Raw genomic sequence first — 13334 nt, 5'->3', positions numbered from 1 at the left:
GAACCTGATCTTCACGCCTTGTGACCTAAACCTCGGTGTATTAACTGCCTAGAGGAAAGTGTTAACTAACTGTGCCAGCTACCTGGCAAACAACATTGCTAATGATAGTCTTCTTGATTAAATTGTTATGGAAGTTGGAAAAGTTATGCTACTGATAAGCCTCATTTCCAGCATCTTCAAGTTCATTCTAGGAATGCAGAACTTGAGTGAAATTAATTTCCATCCAGTAATTCTACCTTTGACCTAAAAAGGTTACATGGGAAGGAAGATCATGACTTGTTTCTCAGGTAAAAAGAGGTATTATTTATGAAATCAAGTGGTGGAAATGGCAATTAGATGTCCAGGGAAAGCAAATCTCTACAAGCGCTGCCATGTCACTAGTGCCAGAGAACCACCCCCTTGTCTTAGATAAGTGTTGAGTAAATGCTACTGGCACAACCAGGGACTGTCAAGATGAATCAGAAGTAGTTGGCCCAAGATCAACACCCTCTTCCTGATCACTTTTACCTACATTTCCAACCCATTCTGCACCTCCATGCTAAACACCCTCATTCCAGGAGCAGAAAGTGGTCTCGCTCTGGAGTGGCCAGACCTGGGGCAATGGGAGACAGGTTATCACACTGAGATCCTTCCCCCACAATCATCAGTTGGTGCTGAAGAAAGGACTTAGTTCTACAGATGAAGCAGAAACACAGTCCAACAACACTGGGATGTATTTATTGTCAGTTCTAGATGTCTGTTACACATTGTATTATCCATGATGCAATTTACTGATTGTTTTTTTCTCCTGACACCTCAATGACTTTATGACTTTCAATATTATTCTCAATTATGTCATAAATATGGAAATAAATATGAAATGGAAAGGCAAATAAATAGTTGAAGGATATTGAATTGGTTAAGTAATGATATCTCCTTCATCAGTTGCCACAAAAATATCTCAGAAAAAAATTTGTTCATCTGATAGTATCTCAGAAATGAATGTGCAAATTTAGGTCTATTCCAGTCAATAGGTTTTAGGCAACAAAAGACTAACAAAGCTGCACAGTCTTCATGCTTCTTCTCACCAGGCCTCATTGTATTTCAGTTACAACCTCAGATTTTCTTTTTTTTTTCTTTTTCTTTTTTTTTTTTTTTAAGAAAATATGATCTTGTCCTCCTGTTAAAGAGAGTGCCAGTATTCCCAGGCTATTTGAGTCCCAAAACAGTTTTTCAGTCTCACCACAGAAACCAGCACACCGAAAGCAAAGGATTATCTTTAGATGTGAACTGAAATGTCTGTCGTTAACTCTGGTCATGTGAGGTAACATCTTCAGTGTCCTTGCTCCATGCCTCCATGCTCAGCACACTTATGGATGGCTTCAAGTGAGAAGAGGAAAAAAAAAAAAAAAAAAAAAAAGACCGCTTCCTATGTGAAAGGAACAGTAAATAACTTTTCCAGTAAAGGGCTCTCCCTTGATGCTAGTGCTGTCCATAACCTCTCAGCCCCTCAACATCCCCGCAGCCCCCACAGTCACCATAGACCCTCTGCAGCCTCCAGCCCTCCAGCCCCTACAGAAACCTCCAGCGCACCCTCCAGACCCTGCATCCCCCCAGCCCCTCTGCATCCCCCCAACCCCTAGAGAGCCCATCCAGACTCTGTATAAGCCTCCAGTCCTTACAGAATCCCCTTATGCACTCCCAGGTTCCCTGCATCCCCTGGGCCCTGCAAAGCCCCCTAGATCCTTTGCAGCCTCCATTCCTATGTAAAAACCCAAGGCGTCCCCAGCCTCCTTGCAGTCCCCAGCCCTGCGGCCTCCTGTTTCCCCTCTGCATCCCCACGCCGGTCCCTAGAGAGACCCCCATGGTCCCTCCATGACGCCCCCTAGACGCTCTGCAAGCCCCTAGTCCCTGCAGAATCCACCAATGCACTCGCGGTCCCTCCTACACACCCCAGCCCCTGCAGCCCTCCAACCCCTCTGCAGTCCCCCATCCTCTACAGACTTACCCCCATGCACCCTCCAGCCACCCGTGCAGGGACCCCAGTGCAGTCCGTCGCCTCGGAGCAGCCCGGGTCCCGCAGAGACCCACCTCCCCCGCCCCGGGCCGGCCCTGGTGCAGGCGGGCAGCGCGGCCGCGGCAAGGGTTAAGCGCGGGGCACATGACAGTCCGGCGCGGCCCGGCGCGGCGCGGCCCGGCTCGGTGGCAGCGCGGAGCGAGAGCTGAGCGCGGCTCCGCGCGGCCGCTGCCGCCTCCGCCTGCTCCCCGCGCGGCGGGAGGCGGGAGCCCGCGGAGAGCGCGGAGCGGGGCCGCCGCGGCCGCGGAGCCGCCGCCGATGGAGGCGCCGCGACGGAGGTTGGTGCCGCGCGGAGGCGACGCGGGGCGGCACAGGGCGGCAGTGGCGGCGTCCGCGCTGCCCCGGGACCGTCCCGACGCCAGGCGCTCCGGCAGGGAGCGGGGCGCCGCCGGGGCTGGCTCCAGGACCCGTCCCCGCGTGGGTTTTTGGACGGCGAGGCCGCGGGCGCTGCTGCCCCTGGGAAGCGCCCGCTGCTCCGCGGCAGCGGCTGCCCTCCTGGCGGGAAGGCGCTGGAGTTTAATGGCCTTAATGGAAACCTGAGCAGGCTTTTGCGGCAGAACGGTGAGAAGTGCGCTGTCCCGTCAGCGTTAGCATATGCATCATCCAGTGCACGGAGCAAGGCGCCCTTGTGGTGGCAGCTGCAGCCTTGTCGGTGACTGTGCTGTGTGCTTGTGCAGTCCCTCGCACAAAGGCATTCCTTTCTATGACTAATCTTCCTAGGAATTATGGTGATGCAAGTAGCAACTAATTAGTCTATTTTACAATCGTATTGAGTAACTCCATCAGGTCTGGCACTCTGTCAGGTAGTCTCACGGTGCAGACCTTGTGCAGCTTTCACCTCCCCAACTTCTTGCTGTTGCATCAACACTCCTTTCTGTGACCCTTGGAGAGCTACAAAGCCACAGATCGTATGACCCTTTTCTTATTCTCCTTGACTGGCCTCCCATGCCTAGGAAAACTGTAATATAAAAAGGGTACTGCAGTTTGGAGTCATGCCCCCTGTGGTAATCCAGAAGTGCAATTGTCACTGGAAGTGTGCACGTAGGTGAAAGAGGGGATGCTAACATAGGCTCTTTACTGTTCTCAGTAGTGTATGACTTGTGTGATGTGGGCTGGCGTGTAGAGTGGGGAGGAGAGGCTCTATAAATTGAATGGCAAGTTTACTCTTTTGTTTTGGAAGCCACATAGTCTGTCTTTCTTGCAGCTTTAATTCTTCTTTTGCTTATTGTTACAAGCCTGCTTTCAAGATCCTTATTTAATGTTTCCCTAGTTTAATTTCTGTGGGTTTCTTTTCCAACAAGAACTTATTGCCACTGCTAGTAACAAGCCTTCCCAGCTGCATCCGAGAACTATAGCTGATAGCTGTGGAAGAAGTGTCATACCAGCACTATGTAGGTATGTGCGTATTTCTTTATCAAAAAAGCAGGCTGGTATGTCGGCAGCTCACAGCTGTGTTGGGCTGTGTCTGTGTCTGATATCTGCGAGTAACAGAAACCATAGGAGCTGTTGTGGCCCCATTTCTGCAGCTACTGTCTGGGGAGCAAGGTGTAGGTGATGCCAGTGCTTCTGGTGTCTATCCTTTCCTCTGTCTCCATCCAGACCCTGGAATCCGCCCAGACTGACTCATTGGGGGGATGATGTCAGGGGAGGCAGTGGCTATTGAGTATTTCACTGGGAACCGTGTGCCTCCCATCACCAGTGGCAGGGAGCTGCGAGGGGCAGCAGGGAGGGAGCTCTTGTGGAGGTTTCCCACCTTGTGCCACGTTGCTGGTGGAGAGGGCATCCAGGGGAAGGCTGCACCATTCTGCTGGGAAGGGGCGAAGGTCACATCCCAGATGAGCAGTGGCTGTGGTGGAGGTGAGTGTCTCCCATGGGAGAGCGAGACATGGGTACTCATGGTGTTTTAGTGTGATGGTGGTTGTTGCCTGGTGTGTTAGGTGGCAGTAACTGATAGACATTGCAGAAGTATTGTGCTATGCACTGGACTTACCCACCTGGTATGGAGGTGGAAAAGTGTTTCCACCAGAGGTTTCAGTGGCGAAGGGCACAAGCCAGTGCTGATAGCCTTTCAGAGCGGCCTGCCTGGCATGCTGTGCTGCAGGCACAGGCACTTGTGAATCCTGCTGCTGTTCTGCCTTCTGGAGGAACAGTGCTCACATTTTCCAGGGCTCCAGCTTGAATTTAGATTTTGCTACATGGTTCTCTGAGGGTGACTTTATGAATCATAGTAATGGATTTTAGGCCTCTGTGTTGTCATGCAGTTATTGATAGACGTGGAGTCATGGAGATGTGCAGTGAAGTCAGCTCACAAATAGAAGCTTCAGAAGCACTTGGGCTAGTGTGTTTCCTTTGACATCGGAAGCAGGATATGAAGCAGGAAAGGAGTTGGATATCTCACTGATGAAGAGAAATATTTCATCCAAGAGGTAGCAAGTGCTTATGTTTCTGTGAGAGAACAACAAAATCTGCATAGTACAGTCTTTCAGTCTCAGGATATATTTGTTTTCTCTGGTACTTTTGTGTTTTTAATTTGTATATTGTAGCTACTGTATCTATACGTTGTATATATTGTATCTATTGTATGTATATATTGTATTTACTTTTCAACCCTTGTCATGATTTCTTAGTATCTTGTAAAAAAGGTGTTGTACTTGGAGCCATTGACCTAGTTGTCCAATATTTTTGTGTTTAGATTTTTTTTTTATTGTTATAGATTGCTAGAAGCAGTAGCCATTTATAAATTTAATGCAAAAGTCTGTTCCAATTAGCCAGCATGTAACTGTGTCCTTTTGACACAGTCATTGAATATGCCTTTTAGCTAGGTGTATATGATTTAGTGCACTTCCAGGCATGCCTGTTATTTTGGTTTTAATCTGCTTGCCCTCTCTAATATTGATATAAGAATGTCTTGACATGAACACAATGTAAGTTGATACTAAACAGATTAAACTTGATCAATGAAAAGGCACCCACAAACAAGTGTTATTACAAATACTAGAAAATAATAATTCTAAAACACGAGAAAAGTAATGCTCTCCAAGGTGCCCTGAGGATAAACATAGTAAAGAAAGGGAGAGCTGTTTTACATGCTGCTGTAGTGTAATAGCGTCTGTGACAGAATGAGAAGAGTTGAGGAAGCAACTGCAGAGATATTATATCTTATGTCTTGTATAAGACACTATATCTTGTTTCTGCTTTTCTCAAAAAGAATAAAAGCCATTTTGTATGTATTTTAGGTCATTTTGTTCAAAATACTGCTTACTAATATAGGAACAGAAATTACGGCCCCGGAAGCCTTTCCTTCAAGTGTAAGAAACCAGCAGTAATCAGTCTTAAAAGCAAGGCAAAGATAGCACAGGACACTGTTAGTCACAGTAATAAAATTACAGGAAAAGAATAGCAAGGAGACCAACCTATTGACTACATAGTTGCATATTAATGGGGATTTTGTAGGGCTGGTAGGTCTGTGTAAGCCGTGTAGGAATATTCTTCTGTTGATTAGACTCCAATGTTGTAGTTGAACAAGGCTAACGCATTTGTCATGCATAATCTCTTCTTGATGATGTTTGCACTTTTACAATGTAGTAAAAATTACAGTCAAAAGTTATACACAAGAAGGATTTTTACTTGTAACCTCTTTGTACTGCCATGGCATATAGCTTTGCCAGCAAAATAACTGCCTTTGTTTATATGTCCTTTTCTAAGGAGCTAGTCACCTGTGCTAGGGCAAGGAACATTCTGCTTTTCAAACAAACCCTGGGAATTGAAGAACATTCAGCTCTGCCTGTCCTTGGTTGAATTGCAAAGAGTGATTTATACTTTAGCCAGGCATGGAAATAAACGATAAATAGCTTTTTAACTGTCACGCTTTCCAATCTTTATTCCCATGTATAAAAATGTAACACTGAAAAACAGCATTTAGAATAAAACTTTTATGATCTTTTATGCATAAATCTTTTATGCATGTGGTCAGGACAACTCTTGCCCACTAATGTCAGTAGGGATTTTGCTGTTGTCATTGAGGACAGTATGGTAAGCCCTTCCCTTGTTAGTGAAAGCAAACTGTAGTGCACGTGTGCTAACCTATCCATTTGTCTCTATATAGACACTCTGACACTTGACGCAGACACTTTTCCTTTAATCGGGGGTGTGTTATGAATGTAGTTTTGTTTCAGGGTTTTGGTTTGTTTTGGTTTGGTGTTGGCAGATCAACAAGGGAGAGAGTTGATACACCATAGCCTCATGCAAACCAAGGGTTAAGCATGAAGGTCTTACATAAACTTCACTCATAAATCAAGTGGTCACAATCCCATTGGTTTCAATGCTGAAAAATGTCATGTAGCAAAGATAAAGTTTATGCTTCATTGTTCTGCTGAAGCAAGATCATCATAAAAGAAAGAGCCTTAAAGAATATGTGGACATAAGTGGAACTTCAGCTTCATTTGTGTCAGCTTAACTTATTTTGTCTGAGCAAGTTGACTAGGCACTGTATCCACGACTGAGCAAACTGTTTTAGCATGTGCCCAATGTTCAACATATGAGCCTAGTGGTAGAAGTCGAATGTGTACTATGCAGCTAAGTTAGGACTGAAACGATCCCATCTGTGCCATACCTTAGCCCAATGATTTATCCTGAAAAGGGCAACTTTTGTCTGAAAATCTTAAGTATCTCAGGAAATGCTTACATATAGTCTGAATCTGTGTCCTGGGGGTAGGTCCTGGGCAAGATAATCTTTGAAATACTTCACCAGCCTTGTCTTCTAAGATTTTAATAACAGAAAACAGTTGAGAAAAAAATGTCTCTGAGAAAAATCAGAGTTGTAAAGGAATTGGCATAATTTGAAAGCTGTCTTGGAAAATTTACCATGGTAGGATTTCATTTAAATTTTGATATATCTACAGGTTTACAAAGAGCATCCACATTTGCAGTGGTGGTGGTTAGATTTGTGAGTCCTGCTGTGCTGTGCTTGTTTGCAATACTTTTCTACAGTGAAATGCCACAGAGCTTGATAGAACACAGAGACTTCTCCATGGTTTTATGTTTCCTTCTCCATTTTGATGCATTTGTATCCTTTAGCACCTGAGCTGACATCTCTTTCCTACATCTATATATCGCTCGCTTGCTGTGTTTGCTCTTCAGCACCATTTTAATTTAATTTAATTATTAGGCTAAGCTGATGACCAAAAATGAGAGGTAACAGTGGTCATCCCAATGACAACTGCCTACCAGAGGCTCTTTTCACTCCTGGCTCTACTGCCTTTCACTTGCCCAACTTTCATTTGATTTCATAGCTGGTGTAACCATAAAGGCAGACAGCAATAGCCTTATTGAAAATTTAAGCATTTGAAAAGGCAGGTTTTCACCTTGTTAGCGTTCAAAGTCATTGCTTAGCTTTGTCCCCTCTGGCCATATAGCACACATACTTTGCTGCTTGTAAGCAGAGATGTCACAAAGTTAAACATTGTGTGCAGTCCTCTCCTTTATGTGTCATTTATTTGCATGTCAATTCTTTTTATTGATGTATTTTTTCAAACAGGCTTAATGCACAATGGATTACTTTCTGACTTTGGAATAGTATCAGTTCTAGCTGTGGGTTGGTAAAACACACACTTCGAGTGTTTTAAATACATGACAATGAATGGGAGGGCCTGTAGCATGAGCTGCCAGACAACAGGTCTTCCTTATGGACCTGGGGCAATCAGTGGACAGCAGAGCTCACCAATGAGAGCTCATGCAGAAGCACCCTGCCCATCTTCACATAGCAGCACCCTCAAGGCAGCTATTGGAAACGCATCTGCCAGCCAACACCTAAAGATGCCCCTTGGAGGAGGGGTCACTCCTCCAAGCAACACCACTGACAGCAGTACCCACCTTCCTGCACGGAGTCCCAGGAGACACGTGGTCACAAATGGAAAGCCTGTCTTCCAAGTCCCACAGCTCCCAGGACTGCCAGCCCCACAGGCTTTAAAACCCAAACTGCAAGACTTTGGAAATACCTTCTCCCCAGGCACAGGTAAAGGTAAGACTCATTTTTTCTATTGCTGTTCAGCAGTGGCATTTCTTTTCCAGTATCAGATATTGCTACTGGTTTTACTGGATGCAATCTTCTTTGCCTCTCTTATGACTTCAAAAGAGAAAATACTGAAACAATCATGCTGTTCTTTTCCACTCTCACCATCTATCATTAGATAATTCCTAGGCATTTTGTGTTAAACAGTAGTTGCTCAAAATCACTGGTTTGTCTTAAGATTCCTTATAAATGATGAAGGCTGCCTTTACTTTGCTAATCTAACCTCTCAGCTCAGCAAACCACCAGTTTGTGTTTGATGGAGCCAGGATTTTGCTGGCACTGCTGGAAATACTTCTTTCTGCATATGAACATAGCTTCCTGTTGGTGACTAACAGCTGCTTATTGATGGAAGCAGGAATCTATTCATAGTTAATAGGGTTCTTAGGTTGGACAAGTCATGGAGCATGTCTTAGTCATAGGATTGCAATTGATTTTTGGGAACTATTATGTCAGAATAAGGTATGGTGCACCATTCTCACAAGGTTCGGAGGCTAGTCCGTTGTGGGTAAGTTCTTGTTGATCACAGATTTACCAGACTGTCCGCTCTACTGTCTGCAAGGTCAGACCAGGAATGTAAGATTTGAGTTCTTGTTGGTTCTGGTCATGCTGGAAATGGGACCGCTGTTTTCAAAGATTTTCGGTGGCTTCCTTTCAGAACTCAGTGTATGCGGACAAAGGATTGAATGGATAGAAAATAATTAGATGTTTTAAAATACTAAGAAAAGCCTGGGTCAGCTTCTTGGTGAAAGCACAGAAAGAGAAGACAAAGATATCTTCTTTTATTCCAAGTGGGTTGCTTCTCACTACTTTCCTCTCTTGCTTCACACTGCTTCTCTTTGAACATTTAATAAGTAAGTCTATCCTTATTAAGCAAGGCTCTCAGGCTTGACATCAGTAGGTTTTTAGAACATGTTGAAAATTAACTGTGTGTTCGAGTGCTTTGCTGAGTCAGGACAGTAGCAATGCATAAACATTTTCACTGAGCGACCTCTAAGATCATCCATTAGGTAATGCCAGTGGGGGTGGTTCATAGCATCTGACTTTAAGACTACTCATATAATGAGCTTTGAAGGAACTTTTCTATCTCTATTTCAGTACTGGCAGAGCCTGATTCCTATTCTTGGCGAAATGATGTGCCTAGAAGCAGGGGATCTATGATAGGAGATATCTAAAACAGCTCTATGGAATAGTTCGTCCAATATATGTTGGAGAATAGTACAACAGATGAAGAGAACATCAGTTGATTCATTCACCCTGGGACAAATTGGATTTGATTTTCAGTTCCTGACTACTTCATTCTTGGTTGTCAGCATTTCCATCTTTCTCCTTGGACTGCTATCGTGTGCATGAAATAGTGTGCTATTTTGTTGGAAGGAAAATAGAGAGCTCAGCTGAAGGGCTGATATTAGGAATTTTTTTTTCTTTGTGTAAACTGTGTTGGTTTGATATCTTGAGCCTGAATAACCAGGGAAGGGGAAGACAGTGAGGTTTGCAGAGTGACAACTGGAAAGGAAATGTAGTGGGGAAGATAATGGGAGACACTGTGAGAGGAAGAGCATGGGGGAGGCTAGTGGATGTACACGTCTTTCCCAAAACCTGCTTCAGACATTGGTTCTGTAATGGGGCAATGTGGGATGGTTACTAGATGGTCATAAACTCCTTGGATGCACTCTCTTGATCACATTTTACCTCTTCCCAGTACCTCCGGTTCTTCCTTTGTCCAGCAGAAGTTGTTTCTTCGCTATTCACATTGGAAACTCCTATTATCCCATGAATGGATGTGGTGTGTTTTGTTTTTTTTTTTATACTTTATAGCATTGCAGAAAGTCGAAAGAAAGGCAAAAAGACAGTTACCATGGAAGAAGAAGATTTCACAGTCTTCAGATACCGCAAAGTCTAGATCACTCTACTAATTTGATTAGGATTAGCAATTTTGCACCTCTGAAGTCTTTATGATCAGTAGGAACAATTACAGAGCTAAAAATTATGCATATTGGGAATATGTCCACTACAGAAAAGCTGGCTCACACACAGTCATGTCTAGATAATTTTCTGAAACTTTGAACTTTGCTATGGTGTATGGTATAGACACCATAAAATGAACTTGTAAGATGTATTGTTTATGTGTGTGCATTTTTTTTTCAGATTTCATTCTCTTCTAATGCTTGATACGTAAAGGAAAAATGTCCTTCTGTATCTTGTTATTTTAGTTAATCCTTTATCTCAAGAAAGCAATAAGCGCTTTCCTTTTACAGTTGTCTGAGCATCAATTATAGAGGTTTTATATATATACATATATACATATATATATATATAACTTTGGAACTTATGGAATAGTAATAGAAGTAAGATATACAGCAAAAATGCCTTGTTGGCATTTTGGAATACTTTCCCTGCACTTTTTCAATACTGGTTAAAATAGTTCTAAAAAGCAGAGGCTTATGTTCAGGATAGACAAAAAGAGTTGAATATTGTACCTGAATCCAAATGTGTGCATTATTTTCTGAAAAGTTGTTTTCGTGTTATCTGATGTTATTTTACATTACGTTATTTTTATTTTGTTTGGAACTGGTGTTGAAATCACAAAACAGGGATAGAAAAAAATGAGATCAGGAGGAGTGTTGCCAGCAGGTCAAGGGAGATGATCCTGCCCCTCTACAGGACGCATCGGGAGTATAGGGTGCAGTTCTGGGCTCCCCAGTGCAAGAGGCACATGGAGCTTCGAGCAAAGAACCAGTGTAGAGCGACAAAGATGATTAAGGGGCTGGAGCAAATATCTTATGAGGAAAGACTAAGCGAGCTGGGCCTGTTTAGCCTGGAGAAGAGAGACTGAGAGGGGATCTTATCAATATGTACAAATATATGAGGGGAGAATGTAAAGAGGATGGGGCCCAAACTCTTCTCAGTGGTGGCCTGTGACAGGACAAGGGGTAATGGGCATAAATTAAAACACGGGCACTTCCACCTCCATGTGAGGAAGAACTTCTTTCCTGTGAGAGTGACAGAGCCCTGGAACAGGCTGCCCAGAGAGGCTGTGGAGTCTCCTTCTCTGGAGATCTTCCAAACCCGCCTGGATGCCACCCAGTGCCACGTGCTCTGGGTGTCCCCGCTGGAGCAGGGGTTTGGCCTAGATGATCTCTAGAGGTCCCTTCCAACCTCAACCATTCCGTGATTCCTGCATCATATTACTGCAGTCTTTAAAATATGACGGCATCATATTACGGCAGTCTTTTAAATATAATAATACTCCCTGTAAGTTCTGTGTTTTAAAATTTAATATTTAGCATATCTACTTTTTAGACATCTATCGGAATAGGTTTTCTTAGGACTCCTAGTAGCTATATTTTTTGTTTGACCTATTTACTTATGTATATAATCAACAGTGTTGTGAGTGTGAGCCAGATTCTGTTCAGCAATATCCTGAATGCTCTCATGCAGTGGAAAAAAAAATCCAATTCTTCTTCAAAGCAACAGGTAATTGCTGAAAGAGTCAATACATTCAATATCTGTGGTGGTTGCTCTTACTCTGTGAATGAAAGTGTTTGTTTGGAAAGTCAATCAGAGGTATTGAAAACAAACATCCCTTGGTGGATTAGCCGATTGACTGCTGAATGAAGTTGCAGGAGTGGTTTAGGGGAAAAGGTTATTCTTTTCCCAGATGTTACCTTGTTGTCATCACTGGGGACAGAATCCTGCTAGGGCATCCTGGGTCCCAATCACCATGGCCATGCTTAAGCATTTTTTGAACATTTGTTCTGGTCTTCAAAGCAGGTTTTCTTGCCCAGTCAGACTCTTATGTCATGCTTTTCAAGATGCTTGGATTTGGCAGGTGGTGATTTTTTGCTGTGTCTGAAGTTCTCTGTGGACAGTGGAGGTCATCCAACAGCTGCAGCTATGGCTGTTACTCCTGTAGTCTGGTGGAGATAGATACCACATGGGCCGCCTTGCCCTTGGTCATCTCTGTTAGAGGCTCATGCTAGAGGCTAGCGCATCTGGCAACACCTTCTCTACTGTGAGAGGTGACACTGGACACAGTGGAGAATGCCAGCTGAGGAGGTTAGCTTGGTGGCTGTTTGCTCCACCCCAGCTGCTGCACCAAAACCCGAGGTGTCAATATGTGAGGGAAGCTCTTGAGAGTGTGACACAGCATGTGTGAAATGGGGCAGAAAGAAGCAAACATCACTGTTTGTGAGCGAAAAAAGGCTTTCCAGACCTGTAATGGAAGACTGTGCAGATAGGCACAGACCCATCTTTCTTCTCCTTTCCAGGCCTGTGGTGAAGACGACAGTCACTATTCATTCCTGTGACTCCAGCAGTGTTAGAGTAGTTCCTTCACAATAATTGTGTATTTAATTTCCTGTTGTATTTTTCTTACAAATGTTACAAGCTGTCTGTAATTCTTTTCTGAACAAGTGGATCATTAGCTAAGGGTCACCTGCAAGATGAGCATGCTCACTCCGTGAGATGACTAAGGCTCCTCTTTGTCACGAGAAGAGTTGAAATGTTAGATAACACGGTGGGATGATTTTCACTTTGTCTGCTGGCTCTATGAGAAGGAGCAGCTCTCATAGTGTTAAAACTGTGTGAGAACTGTGAGCTTGGAGCAGGAAGGTTCATTTGTTCTGTTGCTACGAGAGCCCGGTTTCCCCTGTGAACAATAACTGCACAGCTCTGTGAGGAGTGTTATGTGCAGAAGCGTTAATCAGTAAGCAGCCTGAGCCACACTTGAAATCTCTTTTACCTAGCTAAGTTTGCAGTGCAGTACTGTTGTTTTGTGTATCAGTTGCTGCAAGCTGGGAAAAAAGTTCATTAGTATGCTGTACAGCTCCTTGCGCAGAAAGTTTGACTCAGTCTTATTTTCTGATGTGGTTGTTTTCGTTAATCTATTCTTAGCAGTTTTTAAGCCTGATTATTGACAATGTTTAGGTACAGCAAAGTGATTAAATGATAATGATCTCAGTTGTATCCAGCATGACATATTTTCCAGCTTTGCTTATATGCTTCAGTGGCCTTTCATTGCTTGAAAAAAAAGACAAGACTCCTTTGCAAGCAAATCATTAATGGCAGTGCTGGCAACTGCCTAGGATGAGTGTGCTGCAGGCAGTGGGGATGGATAGTTATGAGTTCTTCTGTCAGGTTTGGGTTTCTCCAAAAGGGCAGCACTGAAAACATTAAACACTCTGAGTTTAATTCTGGAATTAGTTGTTT

At 43.8% G+C, this 13334-nt stretch overlaps 1 protein-coding gene across 1 annotated transcript in view; it reads left to right on the top strand.

Moving 5' to 3' along the window:
* Positions 1-7690: 7690 nt before the first annotated feature.
* The window catches only part of GLIS3 (GLIS family zinc finger 3), a 124708-nt gene continuing 119064 nt past the window's right edge, over positions 7691-13334 (top strand). Inside the window, exon 1 of the mRNA XM_010223129.2 lies at positions 7691-8075. Coding sequence (XP_010221431.2) covers positions 7691-8075 — 385 coding nt within the window. The remainder of the gene's footprint in view (positions 8076-13334) is intronic.

Source organism: Tinamus guttatus, unplaced genomic scaffold (genome assembly GCF_059628265.1).
Source record: "Tinamus guttatus ecotype Peru unplaced genomic scaffold, ASM5962826v1 Tinamus_guttatus_pri_ptg000446l, whole genome shotgun sequence".
In the NCBI taxonomy this organism is placed as follows: Eukaryota; Metazoa; Chordata; class Aves; order Tinamiformes; family Tinamidae; genus Tinamus; species Tinamus guttatus.
This window is presented reverse-complemented; position numbering and strand designations above follow the sequence as displayed.